Source organism: Zingiber officinale, chromosome 2A, assembly GCF_018446385.1.
Source record: "Zingiber officinale cultivar Zhangliang chromosome 2A, Zo_v1.1, whole genome shotgun sequence".
Taxonomy (NCBI): domain Eukaryota; kingdom Viridiplantae; phylum Streptophyta; class Magnoliopsida; order Zingiberales; family Zingiberaceae; genus Zingiber; species Zingiber officinale.
Genome location: NC_055988.1, coordinates 84,355,618 through 84,369,494, shown reverse-complemented (window position 1 = coordinate 84,369,494; position 13,877 = coordinate 84,355,618). Strand labels below are relative to the sequence as shown.

The 13,877-nt window shown below is 34.6% G+C and overlaps 1 protein-coding gene across 1 annotated transcript; it reads right to left on the bottom strand.

The window, feature by feature from the left end:
- Positions 1 to 6,472: 6,472 nt before the first annotated feature.
- On the bottom strand, positions 6,473 to 13,227 carry LOC122041387 (rab GTPase-activating protein 22-like). The gene is made up of 5 exons (XM_042601042.1): positions 12,898 to 13,227; positions 11,697 to 11,832; positions 11,530 to 11,579; positions 8,027 to 8,080; positions 6,473 to 7,886 (listed from the first exon to the last, which is right to left on the bottom strand). Exons 1-5 carry the CDS (start codon positions 13,086 to 13,088, stop codon positions 6,764 to 6,766), a joined length of 1,554 nt encoding a protein of 517 aa, XP_042456976.1. The 5' UTR covers positions 13,089 to 13,227; the 3' UTR covers positions 6,473 to 6,763.
- Positions 13,228 to 13,877: the final 650 nt, after the last annotated feature.

The window sequence follows — 13,877 nt, the reverse complement described above, 5'->3', positions numbered from 1 at the left end:
AGCTTCTCCCCCTTCTTTTCTTCTTGTGGTCAGCGGCAACTTCTCTAGGAGCTTGGTTGGTGGCCGGAATTTACTTGAGGAAGAAGAAGGCTTTGTTTCCTAGCATCCCTTGGAGATTGGTTGGTGGTCTAAGTTCTTCATCCTTTGAAGAAAAGAAGGTGGCCGAAACTTGAAAGAAAGGTGAAGGCTTGGGTGGTTCTCATCTCGGTAGATCGTTGCCCACACAACGTCCGGGATAAGAAGAGGAATACGGTAGAAGATCAAGAGGTTATTTGCTTACAAAGAAAGGTATAACTAGTAATTATTTTTCGCATCATACTAGTTTTCTTTGTATAGTTATTTTTGGAAATACCAAACACAAGAGGCATATGATTCTAGAGTTCTCGGATTTGTTTCGAATTTGTGTTTCTTTTGTTTTATTTTTTGAATTTGTGATTTGATTGCTCTTTTTGGTTAAACCTAGAGTTATTTAAGGAAATTAAATATTAGCTTTCCTTAAAAGGATTTGTCTAAGCGGTGGTGATTGCTCCCATATCCAAGAAGGTCATGTGCCTCGCCATGTAGTCCTGGAAGCCAATTTTAGAAATTAATATTTAATGGAATTAATAACATAGGTGGATTTGGATCAATAGTGTTAAGCTCCGCTTACGATCCAAATCTAAACTATTAAGAATAGATAAGTTAAATTTAGAATCAATGATGTTAAGTTTCGTCTGCGATTCCTAACTTAAAAGAACACAATAGGTTATTTAAGGAAAGGTTCGACACTTGTACAAAATTTTTGTACAGTGGAACCGGTACAATTTTCCTAGGACTAACCAACAGTGGCGAGTATCTAAGCCAAGAGTTATTTGATTACCTAAAAGAGTGTGGGATAATTTCCCAACTTACACCTCCTAGAACGCTGGAGTGGAACGGTGTTTTAGAAAGGAGAAATCGTACACTCATGGATATAGGTAGATTGATGATGAGTCATGCAAGTCTTCCAATGTCATTTTGGGGCAATGCCTTAGAAACAACAGTATACACACTTAACCAAGTTCCAACCAAGACAGTAGATAAGACTCCTTATGAATTATGGTTTAGAAAAAACCAAATTTGTCTTATCTTAAAATATGGGATTGTGATGCTTACGTGAAGAATGAAAATTCTAATACACTTGCAACAAGACTCATAAAATGTATATTTGTAGGTTATCCCAAAGCTACAACGGGATATTATTTTTATCTCCCAAGTGAGCACAAAGTTATTGTTGCTCGATAAGCTACTTTCTTGAAAAAGGAATTTATTTCTAAAGAAAATAGTTGAAGTAAAGTAAGTCTTGAAGAAACTATAGACTCTACAAACAAGTTAGAAGATGAATAGTTAGACAATGAGACAGTGCCACAAGTACAAGTGTCTCCTTCATCCGAGACTGTTTAAGAAACGCAAGATCAATGTAAGTTTACAAGAATACACCAAGAGTCAAATAGATATGGTTGGATGGTAACCGAAGATGAGGAAGTGCTACTCATCGAAGATGATGAACCGTTGATTTACGAGGAAGCAGTCGCTTCAAATAATTCTGAGAAATGGCTGGAAATCATGAAATCTGAAATGGACTCCATGTACACCAACCAAGTTTGAGAGTTGGTTGATGTGCCAGTTAGGATAAAACTCATAGGGTGCAAATGGATCTTCAAGAAAAAGATTGATATGGATGGGAACATAAGTACCTATAAAGCTAGGCTTGTGGCAAACGATTTCAATCAACGTTAAGTAATTAACTATGATAAAACATTTTCGTTCGTTGCAATACTTAAGTCTATTAGAATTTTTCTAGCTATAGTAGCTTACAAGGATTATGAAATTTGGAAAATGAATGTTAAAACTGCTTTCCTAAATGGAAGGTTAAGGAGAAAGTATATATGGTACAACCTCCCAGTTTTATAAAATCCGAGAACACCAATAAATTATGTAAGCTCAAGAAGTCTATTTATGGAATAAAGCAATCATCTCGGAGTTAGAATCTGCGATTTGATGAATCCATTAAAATTTTTCTTTTGTCAAGCATCCAAAAGAACCTTGTGTTTACCAAAGGATTAATGGGAGCAAGATTACGTTCCTAGTGTTGTATGTTGATGATATACTTCTTGTAGGCAATGACATCTCTAGCTTAGAATTTACCAAGACTTGGTTGGGAGAGTGTTTCTCAATGAAAGATCTTGGGGATGCAACCTATGTCTTTGGTATTAGAATATATCGAGATAGACAAAGCAGGTTACTAGGGTTGAGTCAAGGTACTTATATTGACAAAATGCTGAATATATTTGGTATGCAGAACTCCAAGAGAGGATATTTACTAGTGTCACATGGTGTGCATCTATCCAAGGCTATGTATCCAGGAACACAAGAGGAAAGAAGTAGAATAGACAAGATACCTTATGCTTCAGCTATAGAGTCCATAATGTACTAAGGAAGTATCACCTCCTCAGAGAGATTGTTCATAGGGGTGATGTGTTGGTTAGCAGAGTAGATACCAGCAAGAACATCGCAGACCCACTCATAAAGGGCTTACCTCTACAGAAACATGAGACCATGTGAGGAGCCTAGGACTGAGAGTTTATAGTGTTTGGCAATAGTGCAAGTGAGAGATTGTTAATGTGTGCACTTATGTGCCAAGACACTCCTTATGATTTTATGGATAATTATTTTATAAAGGCAAGTATTTATCATTAATTATTTACTTTTCTATACATATATGATTAATGATAAAGTTCCACAGATTAATGAGTATATTAATCTAAAAACAGTCCTTGATTGGATAGATATCTAGAGGGGACATGGATATCTACATAAACGCTGAGTATGACTAGGTCGAGATAGACCAAGGGATGAATATCCAAATTGTACTTTGGGTGCTTGAGTTTAGAGATACACCGGACACAACTGGTAAGCATCATTGGTCATTCCTCTTATGAATGAGTGTAACTGATCTTTTGACTTGAGATCTTCATTTATTCTATGCATGGAGTTATATGTTTTGACGCCGTTAAAAACAGTCTTTAATCGAATTATGATTAATACGTTAGTTGGGTGTATGACAAAGTGTAGAGAGAATAGTATTGAGTCAATAGATGATTCATCGCTCTCTTGGATTAAGAGTTATCATCCTGCCCGCTTGGTAGAGATATTAGTGACTCGAAATCCATGACCATGGGAGAAATGATTTATCATTCAAGAGGAGTCTATTATATCTTGGAAATCAAGTAAAACAATTAATTTGGTAATGATACATAATGTACCGAATTAATTGGGATGTAGGCTTAGATGAAGAGATTGAAATACACAGTAATCGGTTCATGGTATTTTATAGTTTATGACTGATATTAATTTTATTACGTTGGGTGGCTAAAAACTGTTGCTAGACGATTATCTTAGCTTGTGTATGGATTTACACTGCTTTCGTGTATAAAACCTAGATGGTCGCACAAATAGCACGTAGACATGAACATTATTGATTATTTTAGTGGATACTAAAATTAATCAATTAATTATTTCAGAATAAGAATTAATTAAATTATTAATTAATTCTGAAATATAGAAAGCTAGTCGAAATCAAGATTAAATATGAATTTATTTGATACAAAGAAAAGAGAATTCGAATAGCCATAACCATGATGATTAATAGAGAATTTAAATAGTCATCATAATAATGATTAATAGAGAATTTAGAGAATCATCATAATGAAGGTCATAAATGAAGAATTTATGGAGGTTATAACTCTTCATCTTCCTAATTAATGAAAATCACAAATGATGAATTAATTGAGACATTAACTTTTAGTAATCCTTGGAGGCTATAAGTAGTCATCCTCAGAAAGATTCAAATGATGAGTTCCTTCTGTCCATTTCTCTCTCGTCAATTTCTTATTCACTTTCTTCCATCGGAAGAGATCGGTAGTGTTTCTAAGATTTTATCAATCCAAAAGGCTAGCACCTGACGGATCATATCATTTTTGTAATCTAGTACGCATGGATACCGCTAGAGGAGTCACACGTGGAGCCACTACAAGAAAAAAGTTGATAGACAATATTTTTATGCATTGTCTATGTAGTTAAAAAAAATATTGTTAAAAGTATTATTAAAAATCCGCTCAAACATAATGCTTTAAAAGCAGTTATCATTTTTACAAAGACAACACGTTTATAATGCTTTAAAAGTGTTGTTTTTTTTTTTATAAAAACAACGCTTTAAAAATGCTTTAAAAGTGTTGTTTTTTTTTTTATAAAAACAACGCTTTAAAAATGCTTTAAAAGTGTTGTTTTTTTTTTTATAAAAACAACGCTTTTACAACGCTTTAAAAGTGTTGTCTTTTTAAAATAAAAATATATATATATATTTATTTTTCTAATTACAAAATGATTATTTTTATATTTATGAAATAATTATTTTTCTTTGACCTTGCTATAGAAATGAAATCAACGTAATATATATAAAAGTTATAATCTTTTAACAAGATATCAGAGTCATGACATATCATATATATATATATATATATATATAATTTCTAAAATGATGATAGTACTGTCAACTTAATTCAAACAAGATTCGAAGATAATTGACAGAAATGGACAAAAATGTCTATGGCTTGGTTCCAGATTCGAAGATAGAAATTGACAAGTCCAGATTTAAACAAGAACTAGCTACGACCTAGATCATGGTGTGATGCTACAAAGTCTATGCTCAAAAGACAAAAATGTTTCCTTGGAATTGCATGATGACCTCATTAGCCTTCTGAGATGTTGATCTATCTTCTCTTTTCTTCTTTACTCTGCATAAATAGTAGCTACATTAAACATAAGCATTTAGTGGACTAGATCCCAATCTATGTGGCGCCCTCAACCTAACTACTTGGGCGTACAAAAATAATGTTAATTTTATTCAAGATAATCCGCAGTAAGCAAATCTTTCATGACAGTTTAACATAATATAAGAGCATTGAAACTTAGATACATCATTTATTTTCAAGGATGTATGCTTATCAAGATTATCAATAAGCAACATAAAGATGGCACAGAATTAAAACAGATAGATCCCGATACCTAAATGTCAAAAGCAAATAAAGATGGCACAAAATTAGAATAGAAAGAATAGTTGCACGTGTAAATTTGTAGAATTGCCAACCCCAAATGAATAAAACTTGCAACTTTTTGTTATCACATTAAGTCATGGAACTCAGAAGTGTAAATTTGTAGAATTGCCAACCCCAAATGAATGAAATTTGCAACTTTTTGTTATCACATTAAGTCATGGAACTCACAACTGAAGAATAGAGGACTAAAGATAGTGAGCTTTTTCTTCCTGTTGGCAGTAGCTATTTGAATTTATTAAAAATGAATTATGTAAATTTGTTTCTTAGGGCATCTGTAATAAGAGGTTTATAGTATGTAATTTATGTTATAAATTTGTTAATATAAATTTTTTTTCTATTACATAGGTGGGGTTTATAGTTTTTTTTATAAATTTGTATCAAAATTTTAAGATCAGGTTTATAGAAAAAATAATAAAGAGATTTATAAAAAAAAGTGGAGAGAAGATAGAGAGAATTTTAAAAGAAGTGAAGTTTTTAAAAGAGAAATTTTATGATAATAGAGAATGATTTTTAAAAGAATAAGATTTTTAAATTTTAATATGATAATAATATGGTAGAATATAACTACGGATGTCCTTAGTTATTTTACTTTAATTAAAAAAAAACACGATGAATTTCTCAAAAAAAAATTGGCATTTAGAATTATGATGTTCTCTCGTTTTTGGCACAATATATACTTGACGAACACATTATCATCGTCTCCTATTTTTTATGAAAAATGATTGAATTCCAATGAGATGGGAGAGAAAATGTTCCCAGGCATCTACACAAGCTTCCACCTGATCCCACACCTGAAAAAGAATCTGCTAAATGTTCCATCCAATGCTAATACAAACAACGTTATGCGCGAGATTATCTAAACGAATGTATCAAGATAGAATTGTAAATGAATCAAGCATTCATGAATAAATTTGATATTCCGCTTGATAAGAACTTATTTATGTTCGTTCAATATAAACAAGATTAATTAAATAAACAAACTTGAATAGCTCGTTAAACTAAACAAACAAACTTGAACACATGTGTTCAACTCGTTAACGTTCGTGAACAATGTTCATAAACAACGTTCGTAAATAATGTTCACGAACCATATTCATTAATAAAACTCTTTTCAATATGCTAAATAAATAATAAAATAAAATAAAACAAACAAATAAATTTAAACTATCAAGCTCAACAACCAATCAAACAACTAAAGTTTTCAAACAATCAAACAAACTTGAATTAAGAGCTCGATGACATCTAAACAAACCAAGCTTGAATCAAGCTCAAGTCAAGCTTGAATTGAGAGCTCGATAACATCTAAACAAGCCAAGCTTCAAACAAACTAAAGCTCATAAAAAAAATAAATCAAGCCAACCTTGAACAATCATTTCAAAAGCTTGATTCATTTTAAGTTCAGCTCGACTTGATTACCTTATCAAACAAACTTGAACACTCCAAAGCTCGGCTCGGCTCATTAACAGTCCTATATCGAGGTATAAAACAAGAATTGTCTTCTTTGAAACCAGAACCTATAATTGTGATGGACTCTCATAGTCGATAGATGATGTGGAGTTCAACCATAAAAATAGTGGCTTAAACTACGAAGGTGGTACAAATCATAGCCCGGAGGAACGACATAGCGATCATTCAATTTTATCATGGAGGTTCACGACCAAGTAGTGTGCATCGTCCAAAAGCTTCCAGATATCAAGCTGCCCTGCCATGCTGTTGCACTCTCTGAGAATGTCTTCCATACTGCTGTACTTCTCTATGATCATCTTCCTCCTCTGCAGGACTGCCGCTGCGATGGCATAGAGCAACAAGTCATCAGTGGGTGGTGCTCTTAACCTGATTCTTCCCCATACAGATTTCCCTATCCTGGCCCGTATTGCTGACTGATCTGCCCACATAACCTCCCACAAGCAGAGGGTCTGTTCAAAGGTTAGCTCTCTGCGGAAGACGACCACAACCATTCTGTACACAAAGAAGCAATCCTCAGCTTGAAGCTTCTCCAGGTGCCTATAGAGATCAGAATCCTTCGACTTAATGATCTTGGAGACGATGCTTAGTTGTCTCCTGATGCCAACCTCGTCAAGTCGGAAGTTATGCCTAGCTTTCTGCATAAATCCAACGAAGCACCAAAAAGCTTCATGATCATCCTCTATGACAGCGAGTATGGGAGACAGAAGGTCACTCATTCCTTGGCAATAGCCAATTTCAGGATCATGGAGTGCATAGGCTTCCAGTATCGCGACCAGACGTGCAGCATGGTAAATCCTGCATGGCTCCAAGTGCTCGTAGTCTTTCAAACCGACACAGGTAGCAAACTTGACGGCATTGTCTCTTGAGACTTCAGCTTGGGACGGATTGTAATTTCTCCACTCGTCATTGGCTCGAATAGCATCCAGTCGCATGATGCGTTGCCATGTTGTGAAATTCTCATCTCTTTGAGGAGGTTTGGGGATCTCTCCTGTGGAGGAAGCAATCTTGGTAAGTTCAGGATCAACTTCACCGAGTCTTGTGGAAGCGGAGGATATTCTAATGCTGTCAGGTTCTTCATCAATGGAGGATTCACTGAAAGAAGATTCTGTATCATCTGCAATACTATTTTCGTCATCTTCCACAATAACATGGTCAGGTGTACTTGATTCCTTGGGCGCTATGTGATCTAAAGTGCCACTGAATGGGCTTTCTTGTCCATTGCTGTTTTCATCACCATGATTTACCAATTGCCAACATCGGCGTCTCAGTTTTTCATATATCTTCCTGTAATAACAACATAACACTTAAATCTAGTAGGAAGAGTAAACCAACTTGTCTCATTGACAATAATTGTATCATTCGTTAACTGCAACAAGAGGAGCAAAATGAAGGCAAATATTTGCTTAACAGACTGGAACTTATACCTCTTTTGTGCTTGAATGACATTTCTTTCAGCCCTTGAACTCCGCAGGTCATAGCTACACATCAGAGGAATACAGATCAATAAAAGGCTCAAGTAACAGATATCTGCACAAAGATTGTAATATTGCTAGTCCTTGTCCATGAGATTTCTTCGTGTTCAAAATATAATCACAGTCATGAAAAAGAGCTCATATGAAACATAATTTCCCACACAAGTTTCAACTTATTGCAACAGAAAGTCATTTAAACAGTCAAATTTTGATCCTTGCTCCGATAGTAACAATAACTTAGCATTAGTTAGGGACTGTATAAATGAGTTATTTCATGATGAGCCCCCACAAGCATTTTGAGCTATATTCTCTATCTCCGAATAGACTTTTCCCTTCATTTTAATTAAATTTGTTTCATTAAGCAAAATAATGATAGAATTTTTCCCCTTGAAAGTAAATTATGCCTTATAGGACAAAACAAAGGGGTTTGAGGATAACCTGAATGGAAGAACAAGCATATTGGTGGAAACTTGTATTGTTGGTCAACACGAAATGGTCTCTTAGAGTGCATTACAAAGTCTATCAAGAAGGTTCATAAAATTTAATGGACGAATTCATAATCAAAAGATAATTTGTCCAATGACCATCATAATAATGTTGAAGATGTAGGCTTCCTAATTTTATTCCCTCATTGTGCTCTAATCCATATTATCTAGTTAGTAATGCATGAGTAATTTAATTGTTGTAATTATGTTCTCGTGGTCTCTTTCTGGCCACTTCGCATGCCTTGATGTTTATCTTGTCCGAACTTCTCTAACCATAGGCCTTAAAAATCAGTATATCCCATTATGAAGTGACTCAGCTGTATTACAATCGGCTTTGGCATATCCTAATTTTGTTCAGGAAATTAGACATTTGTTGCGAACCAACAAAAAAGGAATTTTCTAGTGTTGTCCAGAATAAGGCATAGAAATCATCGTATAGATGATTCTCTATATTGGGATAACAGATTCCTTTTTTTTCCCCCCCCCCCCCCCCCCCCCCCAGAAAAAAAAATTATTTGTCTACCTTTACCCACATCTTCAACTTAGTGTTTCAACTAATTGATCTTTATTTTAATAAGCATACAAGATTTGTCTATACAAGATATAGGTAAAAAATAATATAAATTTATAAATTTGTAGTGTACGTTTACAAGGAAGGAAACAAACAAGCAGCATATGTTAGAAGGTAATAAAATAGGTAGTGGCCTTTTCCTGTGAAAAGAGTACCAACTCCTTGGAAAAATGAAAAGGGATTTTGAAGGAAAAAGACCGATGTGTAGCATCCTAGCATATAATTAGTATGTAGATATAGTATGTAATCGATAATATCTATTATATTAGTATATTGTATCTACAAATTTTATAGAGAGGAAAAAAGAAGATGTGCAACATATAATCAGTATGTAAAAGCAAAATAATTAGCAAGATATTGAGATATAGTATGCAATCAACAATATCTACTGTACTAGTATTTATTGGTCATAAATATTGTATCAACAAAATTTAAAGAACTACACTTATCATACACAGAACATTAGCATTATTTATTACATAATACATCACAACCAAAATATAATGGTGAAAAATGATTTTTAGATATGAAAAATTTATGATATAATCCCTAGACAATTCTAATGGTAGATTTATAAAAGAAAAGAATATTTTGTAATTAGATTGATATGATAAAGGGCATATGATAACATTAGTTACTAGTCTTAGGACTTGGGACCACAAGCAATCCAATAAATGATACCACTATTGGGGGGAATCCTGGGGGACGGGGACCCATAGCTGTATCTGTAGGAGGGCGATATAGGGGTATCACAGTGCTAGTAGAATAAATTTGCTCTGTGGTTGGTGATACTTCTTCCACTAGCCTTCTTAAACAAGGATACTCCATTTCTACATTTGCAGCGACTAGTTCTATGAATTTGTCGCATTCCTGAGGGTTTAGTTGAATAAATGCCTCTTGCCTACAATGAAGGTTGGGACAGCACTAGCACCTATATCTTTTAACACAATAAGCATGAAGCTTGTATCATGGAGATGACAATCTTTAGAAACTGAAAATTAAAAGTAGGACTATAATTGTTATTTAAATGTAGTTTCAGCAAAGATAAAAGTTAGAGAATAATTAAGATAGACGAACAAAATGTCCATTTTAGTAGAAGCCACAAATCTGTTAGATCTAGTTATGAAAGTCACATTAATTATTTTATAATTTTTTATTATTCACCATTTTGTTTCCTACAAGCATATCATGTTAATGCTCGCAACCATTGCATCTGTTAATTTTAATCAATTCATGGAAGGTGTTTCTATATAGCAAATTACCTACCTAATCTTGTAACCATAGACTAGCTTCTTTATTGGCATTGATGGTTGACCTAAAATAATGTGAAAATCCTTTACTAGTTTGCATTACATCTGGGCAATGATGTGACTGGTTGCTTTCTCCTTGCCCACCCTTTTGATGTTTTCAGGTGGTAAAGGCATATTGTGTTAGAATGAAGACCTAGATTTTTAATGAATGGTGAATAATAATAATAAGAAAAAAGGCAGCCTAGTGCACGAAGCTCCCGCCATGCGGGGTTCGGGGAAGGATCCATTGTACGCAGTCTTACCCTGCTTTTTGCAAGAGGCTGTTTCCAGGATTCGAACCCGTGACCTTTTGGTCACATGACAACAACTTTACCGCTGCGTCAAGGCTCCCCTTCAATGATGAATAATAAAAAATTATAAAATAATTAATGTGACTTTCATAAGTAGATCTAACAGATTTGTGGCTTCTACTAAAATGGGCATTTTGTTCGTCTATCTTAATTATTCTCAATTTGTTAGCCCGCACTAAACTAATTTATTGGCATTGAGTTGACTAACATATATCCAATTCAAGCCTGCTACTAGAAGCTAAGTTCCACTTCTTATAGAAATTGACCAAAGATTTTTTCCTATTTTCTAATCTCATGTTGCAAAAGAGGAATGCAAAGAATTCAGTGATAGTCTTTCTATCATGTAACTTTGTTTCTAAGGACAAACAATTTCGTATAGCTTTCAGATATCCACTATATGCTTATATATTCGTTAACACTTACAATCTTATTGGCATCTTGTTATCTATCATGAGGTAGATATAAATAAAATATATGAAGTCCATGAGGGCAATTTAAATTGTCATTTTTTCTAATATAAAAAACTAACTATTTATGGTGAGGGCGTATCTTCGATTTTGCACCTATCTGCATAACATATCCCTAAGTGATGCAAATACTTTGAACTTTAGATGCAAGCTTGAGATAAGAATGAAATGATGAATTAGATAATTAACACAAAGGCCTTGCAAACAAGAAGACAAAGAAAACAATGCTGACAAATTAAGGGGGAAAAGGACAATACAGATTATATTTTGCAGCCTATTTTAAAGTTAAACAAGGTATCAAACTGTTCAGAAAATATGGTTTAGAGTCTCACACTCCAAGAAGGAAAGGCCAGACTTCAGGCCTGATGCTTGGCTCAACTCCCTGAATCACAATTAAAAGTAATTGCTCCAAATGTATTCATATTTTTTTTTGTCAAAATAGATCATATAACTAATATAAGCATCAGAAAGTGGCATTGAACTACGAGAAGACTCTTACTGCAGTCCGAACTTTCTTTAAGAACTTAATTCCGCCATCACGAAGCTTTCCATCAAAGGTGAAGAAATTGTTCCATTGGTGCCTAGTAAGGGGATGTTTCCCTATCCTCCGAGACCATGGTGACCTAAGACTGCCTCTGAAACACTACGATGATGTTATGAAAGAACTAAATGATGAAGAGTGTAAACATGGTAAAATTTAAAACAAATGATGCACTTATTCCCTTGTTATAAATGAATTTACAAAAACAGACAAGAATGTTTTCATCTGTACAATTTTTGCCAAGTAATTTATCTCCCATAGATAACTAATCTTATATTTACTCAGTAAATCCAAATGTCATGTTAATTTCAGCGAGTGACACAGTCCATGGCGAAAGAAGCAACCACAATGCAATACAGCTACAAGCTCACCAATGTGGTATCCTTGATATAAATAGTAGAATATTTAATTTGATTGACATGGTTCTTTCTGAAAAGTAAGGAAGGACTAGTTATAATGATTTTTTTCCCTTTTAGAAGTTACAATTTTTCTCAGGATAGGGGAATTGGAACCTACTGTTCTTCTCAACTTTCAGATAATAGTATAATCTAGTTACTTTGTGAGACAAAGCTAGCGTTACTTTACTATTATTCTTAAGAATAATATCATCCATCAATCAGTGAGAGCAAAATTTAAGCTCGCCAAAAACATGAAACCGGTGTGTGGATAAAGAGTAGGAAGAACATGATAGAGGAAAGGCAATGAAGGAACAAAGTATATTTAGCTACTGTCTTTAGGTGAATTGGGAGAGTGAAGTTGTATACCGAATCCAATCGATGCTCCAGAGAAAAACAAGAAGGCACTGAAAAGGCATGGAAGAGAGAGGGAAAATGGGATGGAAGAGAGAGGGAAAAGGGGACTCACCGATCAGGAATTGGTGAGGAGGCAACAATGAGGAGCGATCTCAAATGAATCCAGGACGACCTAGGCGACGACAACGATGGTGAATACGAACCATACCGGTTCGTCGGAGGGCGCTCATCTACGGCATCTCTCTCTCATACCGGTTCGTCGGAGGGCGCTCATCTACGGCATCTCTCTCTCTCTCTCTCTCTCTCTCTCTCTCAAATAATCGATTTCTTTCTAACCTGCTACTGGTCGGGAAGATGAGAAACGAAAAACGCAAGCGCATATTCGGCTTTTTTTTTCTTTCTTTTACCTCCGCGTCGAGATGACGAGTGTGGCGGCAAGGGCGAGTCCGGCCATGGCCGTCACGCCGTAGATGACTAGGCCCTCATGCCACCACCCCGCTTTCCCGTCTACGCTGGACCAGATCCACCCGCCGCCGCCGCCCGTTGCACTGCCGATGAAGCTCCTGATCCCACCCTCCACCCAATTCGAAACCCACATCGATCGATCGATCGACCGCCCGCCCCGCCGTCTCTTCCCAAGCTCGACAACTCCCAACTGTTCCGCCTCTCGATTTCACTCCGAAATCGAGAGCAGGCCGCGTAGGCGGTGCGATGATGGCAACACCATGACATCGAGAGCAGTCTAGCCTCCCAAGCCAAGCAAAGCAAAGCATTCGGAAACTTCCCTTGCAATACCAAAAGTTATCCTATTTTCAAACTTTTCCAAATATTTACAACTTTCAAAATGCCCCTTCTATTATTATGTTTCAATTCTCGTTATTTTTACCAAAACGGCGCATTAAAATTTGGATACAAATCACTAAATCAGTGCCTTTTTTTAGAATAATTAAAAGGTGTCCCTTTTGACTGATTATCAAAAAGACATTCTATCCTATATATTGCATTTTCCAAACTGTTCTTATTTTTTGATACTATATTATGGCACCTATAAATTTATAATTGCTATAAAATAAATATTTTAATTTTAATCAACATAAAAAATTATATTGTAGTTAGGGGATGTAATGAGTCGAGCCGAACTCTTAAATGTTTGAATTTGACTCGTTTATAATCGATTTGAGCTTGAGTTTTATTTAATGAATATATTTATAGCTCAAGAACTTATTTGAGTTTTTATCGAGTTTAAACAATCTTAATAAATATAAACTATAAATTTAAATATTCATTAAAATTAAATTATATATTTAGAAAAAATTATAATATTTTTATTAAAATTTATAATTTTATTCTAATAAATAAATTTAATATATTTATCTATACATTTTAT

What these genes read in the sequence shown, in the direction of transcription:
- LOC122041387 (XM_042601042.1), bottom strand. Translation starts at nt 13,088, where the DNA reads ATGTGGGTTTCGAATTGGGTGGAGGGTGGGATCAGGAGCTTCATCGGC. An exon ending in CTCGTCATCTCGACGCGGAG is followed by an intron (nt 11,833 to 12,897) that starts GTAAAAGAAAGA and finishes GTAGTGTTTCAG; the next exon opens with AGGCAGTCTTAGGTCACCAT. An exon ending in TGGCCTTTCCTTCTTGGAGT is followed by an intron (nt 8,081 to 11,529) that starts GTGAGACTCTAA and finishes TCTGATGTGTAG; the next exon opens with CTATGACCTGCGGAGTTCAA.